The sequence below is a fragment of the Bos indicus genome, chromosome 3 (assembly GCF_029378745.1).
Source record: "Bos indicus isolate NIAB-ARS_2022 breed Sahiwal x Tharparkar chromosome 3, NIAB-ARS_B.indTharparkar_mat_pri_1.0, whole genome shotgun sequence".
NCBI lineage: Eukaryota > Metazoa > Chordata > Mammalia > Artiodactyla > Bovidae > Bos > Bos indicus.
Window position 1 is genome coordinate 98,128,280 of NC_091762.1, and position 13,380 is coordinate 98,141,659.

The 13,380-nt window shown below is 35.4% G+C and overlaps 1 protein-coding gene across 3 annotated transcripts in view; it reads left to right on the top strand.

Annotated features, from left to right (window-relative positions):
- Positions 1 to 13,380, top strand: part of SPATA6 (spermatogenesis associated 6) — a 183,450-nt gene that overhangs the window by 91,944 nt on the left and 78,126 nt on the right. For all 3 annotated transcript variants that reach the window (XM_019957509.2, XM_019957510.2, XM_070786581.1), the window contains exons 8-9: positions 2,008 to 2,095; positions 7,630 to 7,670. In XM_019957509.2, coding sequence (XP_019813068.1) covers positions 2,008 to 2,095; positions 7,630 to 7,670 — 129 coding nt within the window. The remainder of the gene's footprint in view (positions 1 to 2,007; positions 2,096 to 7,629; positions 7,671 to 13,380) is intronic.

Below are 13,380 nucleotides of genomic sequence, written 5' to 3' on the forward strand. Positions count from 1 at the left end.
ATTGGTAACCAAGCAAAATTTTAATTTGATATATGAATATACAAAATATAATACTCCTAGGAAAGACATTCTAGTTTTATAGGTACTGTATAAAAAGTAATCTTAAAGAATAAAGAAGTTTCAAGGAACTAGTACGCTCCCAAACAAACCAGCACAACCATTCTATGAGTTAAGCTACATTCTTTGCTTTTTTTATTTATGTGGAAGTTAGTATTTTTTTCTATTATGGTAAAATAGTCATAATATAATATTTTGATTCTGCCATTTCATATAAATAGAAACATACAATTTTTGCCTTTTTGTTGTTTTTCATTTAGTACATTTAGTACAGTGCTTTCAAGTTTCGTTTGTGTTGCAGCACGTATCAGCACTTGATTCTTTTTATGGCTGAATAATTCAGTGTACATTTTGTGTATCCATTAATCTGTTGATGGACATTTGAGTTTTCACCTTTTAGTTATGTGAATAGTACTTCTGTGAACATTCCTGTACAAGTTTTGTTTGAATATCTGTTTTAATTCCCAACTGCTTTAATACCTAGGAATGGAATTGCGGGGCCATATGGGCTTCCCTGGTGGCTCAGACAGTAAAGAATCTGCCCACAATGCAGGAGACCTAAGTTCAATGCCTGGGTCAGGAAGATTGCCTGGAGAAGGGAATGGCAGCCCACTCCAGTATTCTTGCCTGGGAAATCCATGGACAGAGGAGCCTGGTGGGCTACAGTCTGTGGGTTCACAGAGTCAGACCTAACTGAGGGACTAACACGTGGTAATTCTGTGTTTAGCTTGTTGAAGAATTGCCGAACTCTTTTCCAGAGTTTGTTGTGTTTTCACCAGCAATGTATGATGTTTCCAATTTATCCACATTCTCACTAATGTCTGTTATTTTCTGTTTTATTTTTATTGTAGCTATCCTGAGGGTGTAGAATGGTATCTCATGATGGGGGTAAAATAGACTTTTGACTTACATTTTACTAATGACTAGTGATGCTGAATGGTTTTTCATGTGCTTATTGGTCATTTGTATATATATTTTTTTTTTGGAGAAGTGTCTTTTTGAAGTCCTTTGCTCAATTTTTTTTTATTGAGTTTTTGAAGTTTGTTGATATATTCTGAATATTAATGCCTTTTCAGATAATAATTTGCAAATATTTTGCCCTACTACATGGGTGCCTTTTCACTCTCTTGATATTGCCCTTTTATGTAAAAAACTTTTAATTTTGGTAGATAGAGCTGTCTTTTTTGCACAGATTTAAATCAGTCTGACTCTTTTTGTTAGAAAACATGGATGACTGTTAATATGTTATTCCTATACTCAGAATGCTGGCTCCTAAACACAGCCAGGTAAAGACACTAAATTCAAAATCTGTATGCTAAGGAGATAAGTAATAAAAGGCTAAACTTGTTTTTGAAATGTAGCAAAGTAAGATTTCTCTTTTTAACTCTGTGCCAAGTCGCTTCAGTCATGTCCAACTCTGTGCGACCCCATAGACGGCAGCCCACCAGGCTCCGCCGTCCCTGGGATTCTCCAGGCAAGAACACTGGAGTGGGTTGCCATTTCCTTCTCCAATGCATGGAAATAAAAAGTAAAAGTGAAGTCGCTCAGCCGTGTCCGACTCTTAGTGACCCCATGGACTTGCAGCCTACCAGGCTCCTCCGTCCATGGGATTTTCCAGGCAAGAGTACTGGAGTGGGGTGCCATTGCCTTTTAACTCTGTAGTGGGAAGCAAATTAGGCAATAGAACAATGGACATTTCAACTGTAAATCTGTTGATTTTAGAGTGGATTCAGAATATAATTTTAAATTTCTTGGATTTAAATTTTACTTAAAAACAAACAAACAGCAAAATACTTGGCTAAGCTCTGATTTTGGAACGTACCTGAACTATGTAGGCAGTATCATGTAAACCTGATGATATGTGATCTATGCACCTTACTTGATTTTCTGTTACCATTAGACTGAAAAAAAATTAAGCTTTTTGTTACATTGAAATTTTCCTTATTCTAGGTTGATCCCCCAAGTCCTAGGGCCGATGCTCTATTTGGATCTCCTGGCAGAGACTGTGAAAGAGATGGATGGTCCAGGCTGCACAATGGTAATATACAAGTTATCTCTATTGTTTTAGTTATCTTTCCTATCAATTAAAAAAAAAAAAAACAGAATCGTGGCTATATTGGAAAGTATGTTACAATGACACTTTTTAAAACCTATGGGAAAAAATAAATAAATAAATAAAACCTATGGGACACCCAGGTAGATACTCTCTAAAAATAATAGAATTTAAATGCTGCTATAAACCATCTTCTTTGTGATTCAAAACACATATTAGCATATTAAAGACTGTGATACCTTTTAGTAAAACAAAACAACAACAAAAAACTTTGATTTTGTTTTGCTCAACAATTTTTAAATTTATTTGGCCATGAAACCTTTTTCCTGCTTTAACATGCATTACTGCTTGTGGAACAGGCTTTGGGAAATACAGTTGTAGAAAGAGTTCAAGCTGATACTTTTAGACATACATTTACACGTATATTTGAATGCTTGCTCAGCTACTTATTTATAAATGGAGCATTCTTGAACAAATTATCTTAACTGCTCTGATTATCAGTTTATTGAAGAATGAAGATAACATGATAAATATTACTATGCAAGATGCCCTAGCACACAGGACACTTAATATCAACTGTCACAATAAAATTTATATTTCGGGAAAGATAACATTCTTTAGATTTAGTTTATAACAATTTTTTTTTCATTTTTAGGCCTGATCCTAATAGTTAGATAGGTTATTTCTAAGTTCAATATGAAGATGATTTTAATAAAGAAGATTAAATAGTATTTTATAGTTGGGGGTGTGTGTGTGTGTGTGTGTGTGTGTGTGTGTGTGTGTGTGTGTGTGTGTGTATGTGTGCGCGCGCGCACATGCGCGCTCAGTTGTGTCTGATTCTGTGACCCTACGGACTGTAACTCACCAGGCTGCACTGTCCATGAGATTCTTCAGGCAGTCACAAAAATGGAGTGGGTTGTCATTTCCTTCCCCAAGGGATCTTCCCGACCCAGGGATTGAACCAGCATCTCCACGTCTTCTGCATTGGCAGAAGGATTGTTTACCTCTGAGCTACCTGGGAAGCCTAATTAGGGACGTCTAAGTATTAATATCTGTAGACGCTGGCTAGTCAATTCACCAGAAGCTTTTAAGTTAATTTATTGCACACTAAGAAAAAGGCATAGAAAAGTGAGAGTAAAAAAATATAATCAATATATTGTGAGCTTTGTCTCTTTCTGATTCTAAACTCTAGTATATAATCTCTCTCTTTTAAAATTAGGATATAAAACATTCTTATCTAAGAACATGAAGAGTTTGCACTCACCTATTTTCCTTTTTTAGCATTAATTGGGAGATAAATAGGGTAATTGATAAGCCTTTTGTACTCTGAATAATAGATTATATGAAATTAGGAACAGATGTTATACTGTTTCCCCTCTTGGACTAAATTTATAGACATTGAGTAAATATGCTTTAAAGACCAGAAAAATTGAAAATGACTTCAATATAGACTTTTCTTGGGAAGATGTTTTTGGAATGCACTTAAATATCTGATTTCCCCTAACAATTATTATATATTTCCCAGCAGAACTATTATAGTTTCTAGTAACTTCATATCAAAGCAATCAGCTGCCTATATAGAGGTACAATTAGGTCAATAATGAGGTGCTTTTTCTTTTAACTTTTTATTTTGATATAATTTTAGACTTATAGAAAGTTGAAATAGTACAAAGAATTCCCCTATGCCTTTTACTCAGAATCTACAAATACTAATATTTGCTTTTCCTTCTCCCTCAATCTTTCTCTTTCTTTCTCCTCCTTGCCTCCATCTCTGTATGTGTGTCTGCGTAAAAATTTTTCCCGACGTTGCTATGGACTGAATTGTGTCCCTCAAAATTCACATGTTGAAGTTCTAACCCCCAGTGGTGTTATTTGGAGATGGGTCATTACCTTTGGGAGGTAATTAGGTTTAGATGAGTTTTGTTCCTTTCTCTCTATCATGTAAGGACACAACCAAAAGGCAGCCATCCTCAAGCCAGATGAGAGCTTTCACCAAAACCTGGCTGTGTTGGCACCCACATCTCAGACTTCCAGTATCTAGAAGTATGAGAAATAAATGTTTATTGTTTACTTCACCTAATTTATGGTAGAAGACAGCCCGAGAAAACTAACACAGTTTTTATCTTAAGGTGATGTAATTATCAAAACAAGAAACTAACAATATAATAATGTTGACTAATCTATAAACCTAACTCAGATTTTGCCACTTGTTCTAATACTTTTATAGCAAAAGGAATGCCACATCATGCATATCCTTCAGTTGCCACATCTCTTTTGTTTTCTTTAATATGGATCAGTTCTTTGGCCTTTCTTTGTGTTTGTGATCATTTTTAAGGGTAAAGGCCACTTTTTAAATAGAAAATCCCTCAATTTGGGTTTGTTTTACTATTTTACTCTTTATTAGATTTATTCTTTTTCTCCCAAAATACAACAGAAGTGATATATTACTCTCAGTGCAGCACGTCAAGATGTATGTGATGTTGCTTTGTTACTGATGATGTTAATTTGCTCACTTGATTACGGTGGTATCTGCTAGGTTTCTGCAGGAAAAAGCTGCTATTTCTTCCTTCCCTTTGTAATTTTGGGGAGATCAAGACTCAGTTAATACTCCTTGACTTTGACCTCTTTACCATATGTTGATGGTTCTTGCTGGAAACAGTTTATTATGGTGATTTTTACCAAATATTTTAAAAATTCCATTTTTCTTTATACATTTATTATTTGCCTTTTACCATAAAGAGCTTCCCTTCTCTTTTCTCTAATTTTAATGCCCCTATTCTGTGGACTGCTTTTCTTTCTGTCTTGTAGTTGAGCAACTGTACTTTGGATTCTCATCAGCTATTTAAATACTTGTGGAAATGTCTTACGATAGACTGTCTTAGGCATAGTAAATTTTCACTTATGACTATCTTGGAAATTCTTCTTGAAAATTTTCTTATCAAATTATCTTGCAGAATAATTTTTAAGTTCCTATTGGATACCATTTTCACCAGTGTTGATTGGTTTAGTCTTCATTCGAGTCATGTGAAGGTGGATTTAACTATGTTTGATCAGGAAGAGAGTGACCAAAGCTTAGAGATGCTATGTGACCTGTTGGAGCACTATAGAACTTGAACCCAGATCTTACAACCCCAAGTTCCTTTTTTTTCCACCACTCTCTTACTCCTTTCCCTACTATCCTTTAGATGTATTTTTTTTTTTAGATAAAATCTCCAAGTTTTCTCTGGCTAGAATTTCCATGAAATATAATTCTAATCTATGCAATCCTTTTGAAGAAACTTAGTATCTCTCGTACGTTAAGAATATTTGGAAGCTTCATCTGGTCATTTGAGCATTTTAAAGTTGTCCTTTTTTAATTTGCTTAGGATTTAGCAAATACCTCTCTTTTCCAAATGCTGTTACTTTGAGGAGTAGGGCTTCAACATACACATTTTGGGAGGACACAAATATTCATTTTGTAACACTGATTTCATGAGATTATAGGAGAATCAAATAATAGCTAATATATATTGTGTTTTCTGCTAGCCACTATTCTAAGTACTTATATTTCATTGATTCATTACTCACAGTAACCTCAAAAATTTTAGGTACTATTAGTTATCCTCACTTTACAGATGAAGAAATCTGAGATTTAAGGAAATGTAAATTGTTCAAGAGCACACATATACTCACACACAATCTAAATTAGTTCTTTCATTTTCCTTATACTTTTCTTTAGTGTGACCCATACATTAAGGCCCAGCTCAACTTTTTCCTCCTATAGGAAGTTTTGCCTGATTGTCTTCAACTTTGAGACACTGGGCTCTGATATGACTTTTTGATAGCATTAATTGCCAGTACCATTCTGATGTAGCTTGTCCTTTTATGCTGCTGTTATTTGACTTGGTAATAACTTAAGTAAATTATAAGCACTGTACAACCATGGGCCATGATTTTTGTCTCCTTTATCTCCTACATTTAGGATATAGTTAGTGCCTAATTGTTAGTAAGGGTGATTAAATATGAACATTAGGAAACCTCAGATCAAAGTATTAGTTTAATTTATAAAAATGAAAGAAAATTGTAGAAGTTTATCTGAATTAGAGTAAGTTTATAAATGGTTTTTTCCTGGAGAATTCCATGGACAGATGAGCCTGGCGGACTACAGTCCATGGGGTCACAAAGAGTCAGACAGAACTGAGTAACTAAGCACAGCACGGCACAGATTATCCTGGGTCTGTATCTGTATAGCCTGTTTTTCTGTACAAAGTGGTTAGGGAAGGTAAAATATAGACTGTTAAGAGTGTTTTTTTATTGAAATGTATTAGTAAAGTAGAGTTTCAAATTATGGTTCTGATTTTCTCATCTATCAATATAATAGAAATTGTAATTCTACAAAGTTGACTCCTTTAAGTCATAAATAGAACACCAAATGTACATTTATAATGTAGTGGTTTGTTTTAGGGAGAGATTTAAAATAATTTTATAACCCACTGTTGTAAATACTGAGAATAGTTACTTTTATGAATTGTATAACTTAATCATAACTATAACTCTGTTTTGAGGTAAGGTAAGCATTGTCTTTATACTTTTAAAATGAGGCATGAAATTAATTGTGTAACTTGACCAAATTAGCATCTGTGGTAGATTGAACCTGTCCTTGTTTGAGTTAGAATTCAACAGTAATGTGTTGATGTTGTGTTAGTAATAATAGAAAGAAAGTGAAGTCGCTCAGTCGTGTCCAACTCTTTGCGACCCCATGGACTGTAGCCTACCAGGTTCTTCCATCCATGAGATTTTCCAGGCAAGAGTACTGGAGTGGGTTGCCATTTCCTTCTCTAGGGGATCTTCCCGACCTAGGGATTGAACCCAGGTCTCCCACATTGCAGCCACCAGGAAAGCTGTTAGTAATAATAGTTAGCGTTTATTTTACTGCCTCACATGTAATATCTAATGTAATCTAATGAAAGAGGTACATGGGACAACTGAAGTACTGGAAAAGTCAGAGAATATGCCCGTCGCCATATTAGAAGTGCTGGTGCCTAAACTGTAATGCACATCTATTTGTCAGCAAGATGTATACACTACAGGACAGTGTGCTCCCACTTGCTAAAGCTGGTCCTGTTTCCATTACACTCACTTGATTCAGGCATAGACTCCAAGATTAGGAACACTTGTAGTTTGGCAATATCTATCAAGTCTGCATGTTCAAAATATGGATCATCATAAACTGGTTTGTCAACTAAAAAGTGTCATGCACACAGATTGGTTTATCAAATAAAAATTAACATGGTCTATATCAGATATCTCCTACTGTAATGAAAATAATATTTGTGAAATCATTTATTTGCTAAAGAACTTATAGATTTGAACTTATGCTTATCATCTTTGTAACATTGTTGAAGGATTTTGAACGTATTTCTGAAAACTGCTGTGTGAATTATAATCATAGAAACAGTGATTGTAGGAAAAAGCAAAGATTAAACCAAATTTATTTTTGGTAGAAATATTTATAGTTTCTTTTATATGTCCTTTTTTAGATCATTCTCATCTTGGCTGCTATCGACCCAAGGATTATAAGGTATGTAATAAAAACTACATGTGATAGTTATCCTGGCTTTCAGGTTAGAGCGTACGTAAATTTCTGAAATGTATGGTCAGATATTATCATATTCATTTAGTCAAGAAATTTACAAACAATAATTGTCATCTTATGGAATGTCATTATTTTGTCTGGAATAGACTTTTCATTGCGTGTCTCCTATAACTATTTTGCGACTTTCGATTGTTCATTTGGACTAGTTATTTGTGTTTGTGTGTGTGTGTGTTTGTATGAGAGGGAGTTAGAGACAGCAAAATTGGCTGTTACTTTTAATGATATCTCACAGTAGTAATGCTAAATTTTATTCATTCATTCATTCATACAGCAGCATCCTCATAATTTTTGTAATATCTGCATATAATTTATGCTATCTTTAAAAAATCCACAGAATCTAAAAAAGAGTGGAGAGATATATATATATATTATAACTGATTCATTTTGCTGTACAGTGGAAACTAACACAATATTGTAAATCAACTGTAATAGAAGTTAATTTAAAAATTCAAAAACTGAAAGTTCATCTTCTTTTCATTTATAAGTATAAATGAAAATTAATATAAATGAAAATCAGTATCATATGCTTTAAATGGATGATAGCCTTAAAAATACAGGGAAAACAAAACAATGGTATTAAATTCTAGCTAGATAACAAGACTCTGAGACATGTTCTCTATTTCTTAAAATGAGATAAGCAATGACATACAGGTGTAGCAGACATTACCAATAGCTAACTGAAGATTTCTGATTGAAAGAGAACTGAAAAGAAAGTACATTTTTTCCTTTGTGATTCACTGTCTTTTAGTGGATGTCCATGCACCATGTAAAATAATCTTGTGTATTATCTAAATTTATTTTGGGCAGCATATTAAAAACCTGCTATATCACTCGTAGTTCATGTTCTGCATTTTGAGAAGTATTTCCCCAGGATTTATCTTTTCTGCCTCTAAGTGAAAACTTCTTAATAAGAGGAGGCATTATATTTAGGAAAACAAAACAAAAATCACACCTTTCTTTATAATACTTTTGTTTATTTACTTGAAGACGATTTATTCTGTGCTTTAGGGCACTGAATAGCATAGTTCTTTGCCATGCTTTGATTTTGGTGAAAGAAATACGGAAGAGCCAAGGCAGAGTTGTGACTGAGGATCCAAATCTACCAAAGTGTCAGAATCGTATAGGTGGAACTTTATGACAATCCATTCCAGGCCTACTAAATGAAAATTGCTGAGAATAGAGACTGGAAATTTTTATTACAAGTTTCCAGGTGATTCTTATGCATTCTTTTGCTGTCTATGCAAGCATTGGCATCTGAGATCATAGCACTTAAATAGAACCATCCCTCATATAGTGTTTGTATAGGGCTGTGCCCTTGTTTAAGGCTGTCCCTAGAGGAGTGTGGGCCTGGCATAGTTCACCTGGTGCAGACCCACTCTATTATGTGGAATTTACTTAAACACATACATGTATACCGATCTGTGTAATATATGTGCTTGTGAGCATGCCTGTAAACACACACACATGCACACACACACATACATCAAAAAGCATAATGTTCATTGTCTTGTATGGGACCTGGAGAAGCCACCTTACTTGTAACACCAAGGGATAAGCCTGTCTTTGTACATTTTCTTCAAGTCATGTTTCACAATTTTTATGTATTTATTTCCTTCTTTATTTACATCTTTGTTTATAGTCTGCCTTTAAAAAAAAAAAAACAAACTAATCTGTCCGTTCCAAAATGGCAAGGATCCTATTGGTCTTACTTATTGATAATCACTAGTACTTAGCAGGCCATGGCACCCCACTCCAGTACTCTTGCCTGGAAAATCCCATGGACGGAGGAGCCTGGTGGGCTGCAGTCCATGGGATCGCTAAGAGTCAGACATGACTGAGAGACTTCACTTTCACTTTTCACTTTCATGCATTGGAGAAGGAAATGGCAACCCATTCCAGTGTTCTTGCCTGGAGAATCCCAGGGACGGGGGAGCCTGGTGGGCTGCCGTCTCTGGCGTCGCACGGAGTCGGACACGACTGAAGCGACTTAGCAGCAGCAGCAGTACTTAGCATATTGTCTAATACATAGTGTGGATTCCTAAAATATGTGTGTCGTGTGAGTGGATTATAAAGAGAAAAGAAGTAAAGTAAATATATAAAAGTATAGAAAGGTGAAAAAGTTTATCAGACACTAATCTTTATCCTAAGGTAACTATAATCCAGTTCTGTGTTGACTGGTCTATTTAAAGGTAGGTGTATATATTCAGAATTCCCTCTTCTAAATGAAATATTTTAAAGAGCTTCACTTCTATCCCTTAACTATCTGCCCACCCTCAACTCCGTATTCTTCACTTTCAGAGTTAGAGTAGAAGTTAATCATTCATACTACCCTTCTAAGGCTGTCTGTGTGGGTAGTAAGTCAGCTCACAGGATTATTTTTTGTATTGAAGAGATAGATTTCCATAGAAATACATATTCATCATTGAACGGGGCTGTTTTTCCCATGGAGAAATAAAGGATTGTTTTCTTAGAGGTGTATAATAGTTGGTAGTGGAACGCTATACGGTATCTATAAGGAAAAGAGTTATGAAACTAGGAGTGTTTGCAAGAAATTTTTAGAAAAGCAAGACTTTGCCTTGCTCTGTTGAGAAATATATTCTGCAGAGGCAAGAGAAGAGAGGTCCACGAAGTGACCCCATTTTGTGTCTTCACCTTATTCTAGAGCATTGCTGTCCTCTTCACATAGTGGAAAATGAAGGAGAACCTGAAGAGGCATATCTGTTTCTTAAAAGCCTTGGCCTTGAATTGACACATGACATTTTTACCTACACTCTGTCAAGAACTAACCAGATGGCCACACCTACATGCAGGGATTGCTTCTCAGCAGTAATTCTGCTCTGAAGGAAGCAAAGATGAATTGTGATGGAAAGCTAGTCCTTTGTTCTGTCATATCTAGAATGCCTTGTTCCTCTCTACTCCCAGCTTCTCTTTTACTATTAAGAAAGATGATATGACTAAAACTCTATTATATTATTAATAGAAATTAGCAAAAAATTAGCAAAACTAGTAACTGTCTCTGCCTTCATGGATATTTTATGATAATGAGAGAGATAATAAAATCACAAAAATCAATATATATTGGAACTGTGACAAATATCATGAGGGATATGCATGCTGGCTTCGACTAGTTATATGTTAGGAGGATTTGATCTGGTGAAGGAGAACGGAAAAAGGATTTTGAGGCTCAGTGACTGCTCTGGAGCTCTGAAGGTGGATAGGAATTTACTGTGTGAAAAGGAGGGAAGCACATGCCCAAAGCAAAAGGGGGAAGTAGCATTTACAAAGGCTCAGTGGGTAGGCAACTAAAAGACCAGTGTTGCTAGGAGTGACAGACATGAGCAGGCACATGGTGTAAGCTTAGGCTGGAGTAGTAGATAGGGATAAATCTTTTTTGCCATGTTAAGAATTTTGATTATTATCCTAGGTACAATGGGAAGCAAATGAAGTTATTTTAAACAACGAGATGATATAGTTGGCTTTGTACTTTGAAAATATTAGTCTTGATAGTAGCGTGGACTGGGAAAAGAATGGAGACAGTAGACAAGTTAGTAGACTATTGAATAGTCAATGTGAGACATGATGGCTTGGATTAAGATGATAGTAATGGAGGTCAGTTGCAGTGGAGATATTAGACAGATATTTAGGGTTAATGTTGACAGAAAAGTAGACTTGACAGATGGAAAAGATGTACTATGTTCTCCTAGAGAAAACATCAGTGTCATAAAGATATACTTCTATGTAGGGTAATTCAAAAATTAACAAAATCTCAATAAAAATATCTCCAGGCCCTTTTTTTTTTTTAATTCTATGAACTAAGCAAAAAGTCAAGAAAAGTTTGAAATCAGAGAGTATTGAAAGGCTCTTAGCCGTGCAGTATTATGAATAACTTTTGTATTTCTGATTTTGACAACTCAGTGTTTTCTTGATACCTTTTATTGAGATAGGAAATGTGGAAAAGCCGAATTAAAGTATACAGAATTCTAAATTCTGCTGCAATTTCTTGTTTATCTTGTTTGTTAGACTTTGGAGAATGTCTTGACTATTCAGCTCAGAAAAAGATCGGAGCTTAAAAGTAAACCATATGGCACTTGATGTATTCTGAAGGGGATTAATTTTAAGAAGTCACTGAGCGTTTGTTTCTGGCACTTGAGATGGGAATGAAAGCTCACAGAAAGAGGATAGGGTTCTCAGGCAAGGGAGAGGATAGGGCAGGAGATAAATAGTGGGCTGAAGGCCATTTCTTTCGTGGGGTGTGAGGGTATCCTAACAAGACATAATTTTACATTTTCACATTCTTAAAAATTGGCCTTGGCCAACAGATCTTTTAAGGAAGCAATTTGTAAACGCTGAAATTTTTTTTTTTGGAATTTTTATTGTGCCAGTTGAGAAGTGCAGACTATTGGATATGTAGGATTTTGCTCTTTTTCATTCTAAGGCATCTTTTACATAAACAGTTTTGTTCATATAAAACACCCTCCAAGGTAGCCACTGTAATTCTAAAATATACTTAGTGAAATTATGCTTTTTGGAACAGTAAGTGTGCAATTTAAAATCATCGTGTAAATATATGTAAGATGATCAAAAGATTGAATCTGACTTGGAGGGGGCATTGGTCTAAACTGAAATACAGGCATAAGAATCTGACAGCATTGGTCATTATGTTGCTGATACAGCTTATGTCTTGGGCGCCAACCTAGTGATTGGTATCTTAAATTGGAGACCTGACAGATCTGTAATTCTAAGAAGATGGAAGGTTTGGTAGTGGTTTCTTCCAGAAGCATTTTCTCCCATGGAGGAAAATAAAAAGAAGAAACTGAGGAAAGTTTTCATGATTTTCTGACAGGTGGCCAAGGGCAAAGTTTTTACTAAGGATTCTGGTAGATTGAGGACATCTGAACCTGTCAGTTCTTAGATTTGGCTACAGGATAGCTTTAGTAGTTCATTCCTGGTCATTTTGCTGTGGACTTCCTCTTACAGACTCAGAGCAGAAAGTGACAGAGAGACATATTAGTAACATATATAACAAGACATGTTTCCACCTGAGATACAAGTTTTCAGATTTGACCAGATAATGACAAGGGTTCTCCATTCCTGCGAGACAAAGTAACTCAGCATTTGGGAGCTTTACCAAAAGGAGAGCAGAGTCCAGACCTAACAAGAAGATTCAGTTCCCACACCATTGTATTGATAGTTAAAAGAGACTCCCCCACCAAGGAGGGAGGCCCAAGAGTCCCAGAGGAAAAAAATATTTCTGAGTTGAGTGTCTTAGATGTGGCAACAAGGAGGGTCTATTTGGATCTTCAGGATCTAAGTTGGATTTCAGGGTTGTCAATTGCCAGCTCACCAAAACACCACCACAATAACTGAAGAATCTGTTGATATCAAGCAAAGCAGAGCTTTGATTATGCAGTAAGGGAGAGCATCACCTTTGCAGACTTAGTAGTATCTCTGAAAGGTTAAGAGTAATATCTCTGAAAAGTTAAGGGTGGATATTTATAGGTAAATATTTAAAGGTTAAGTGTTTGGGAGTCTTGGCTCCACAGTTTTAAGGAAGGGCTTTAAAGCAAGAAGGGCTTTAGCTGACTGTGGCTGAGATCATGAACTCCTTATTGCCAAATTCAGACTTAAATTGAAG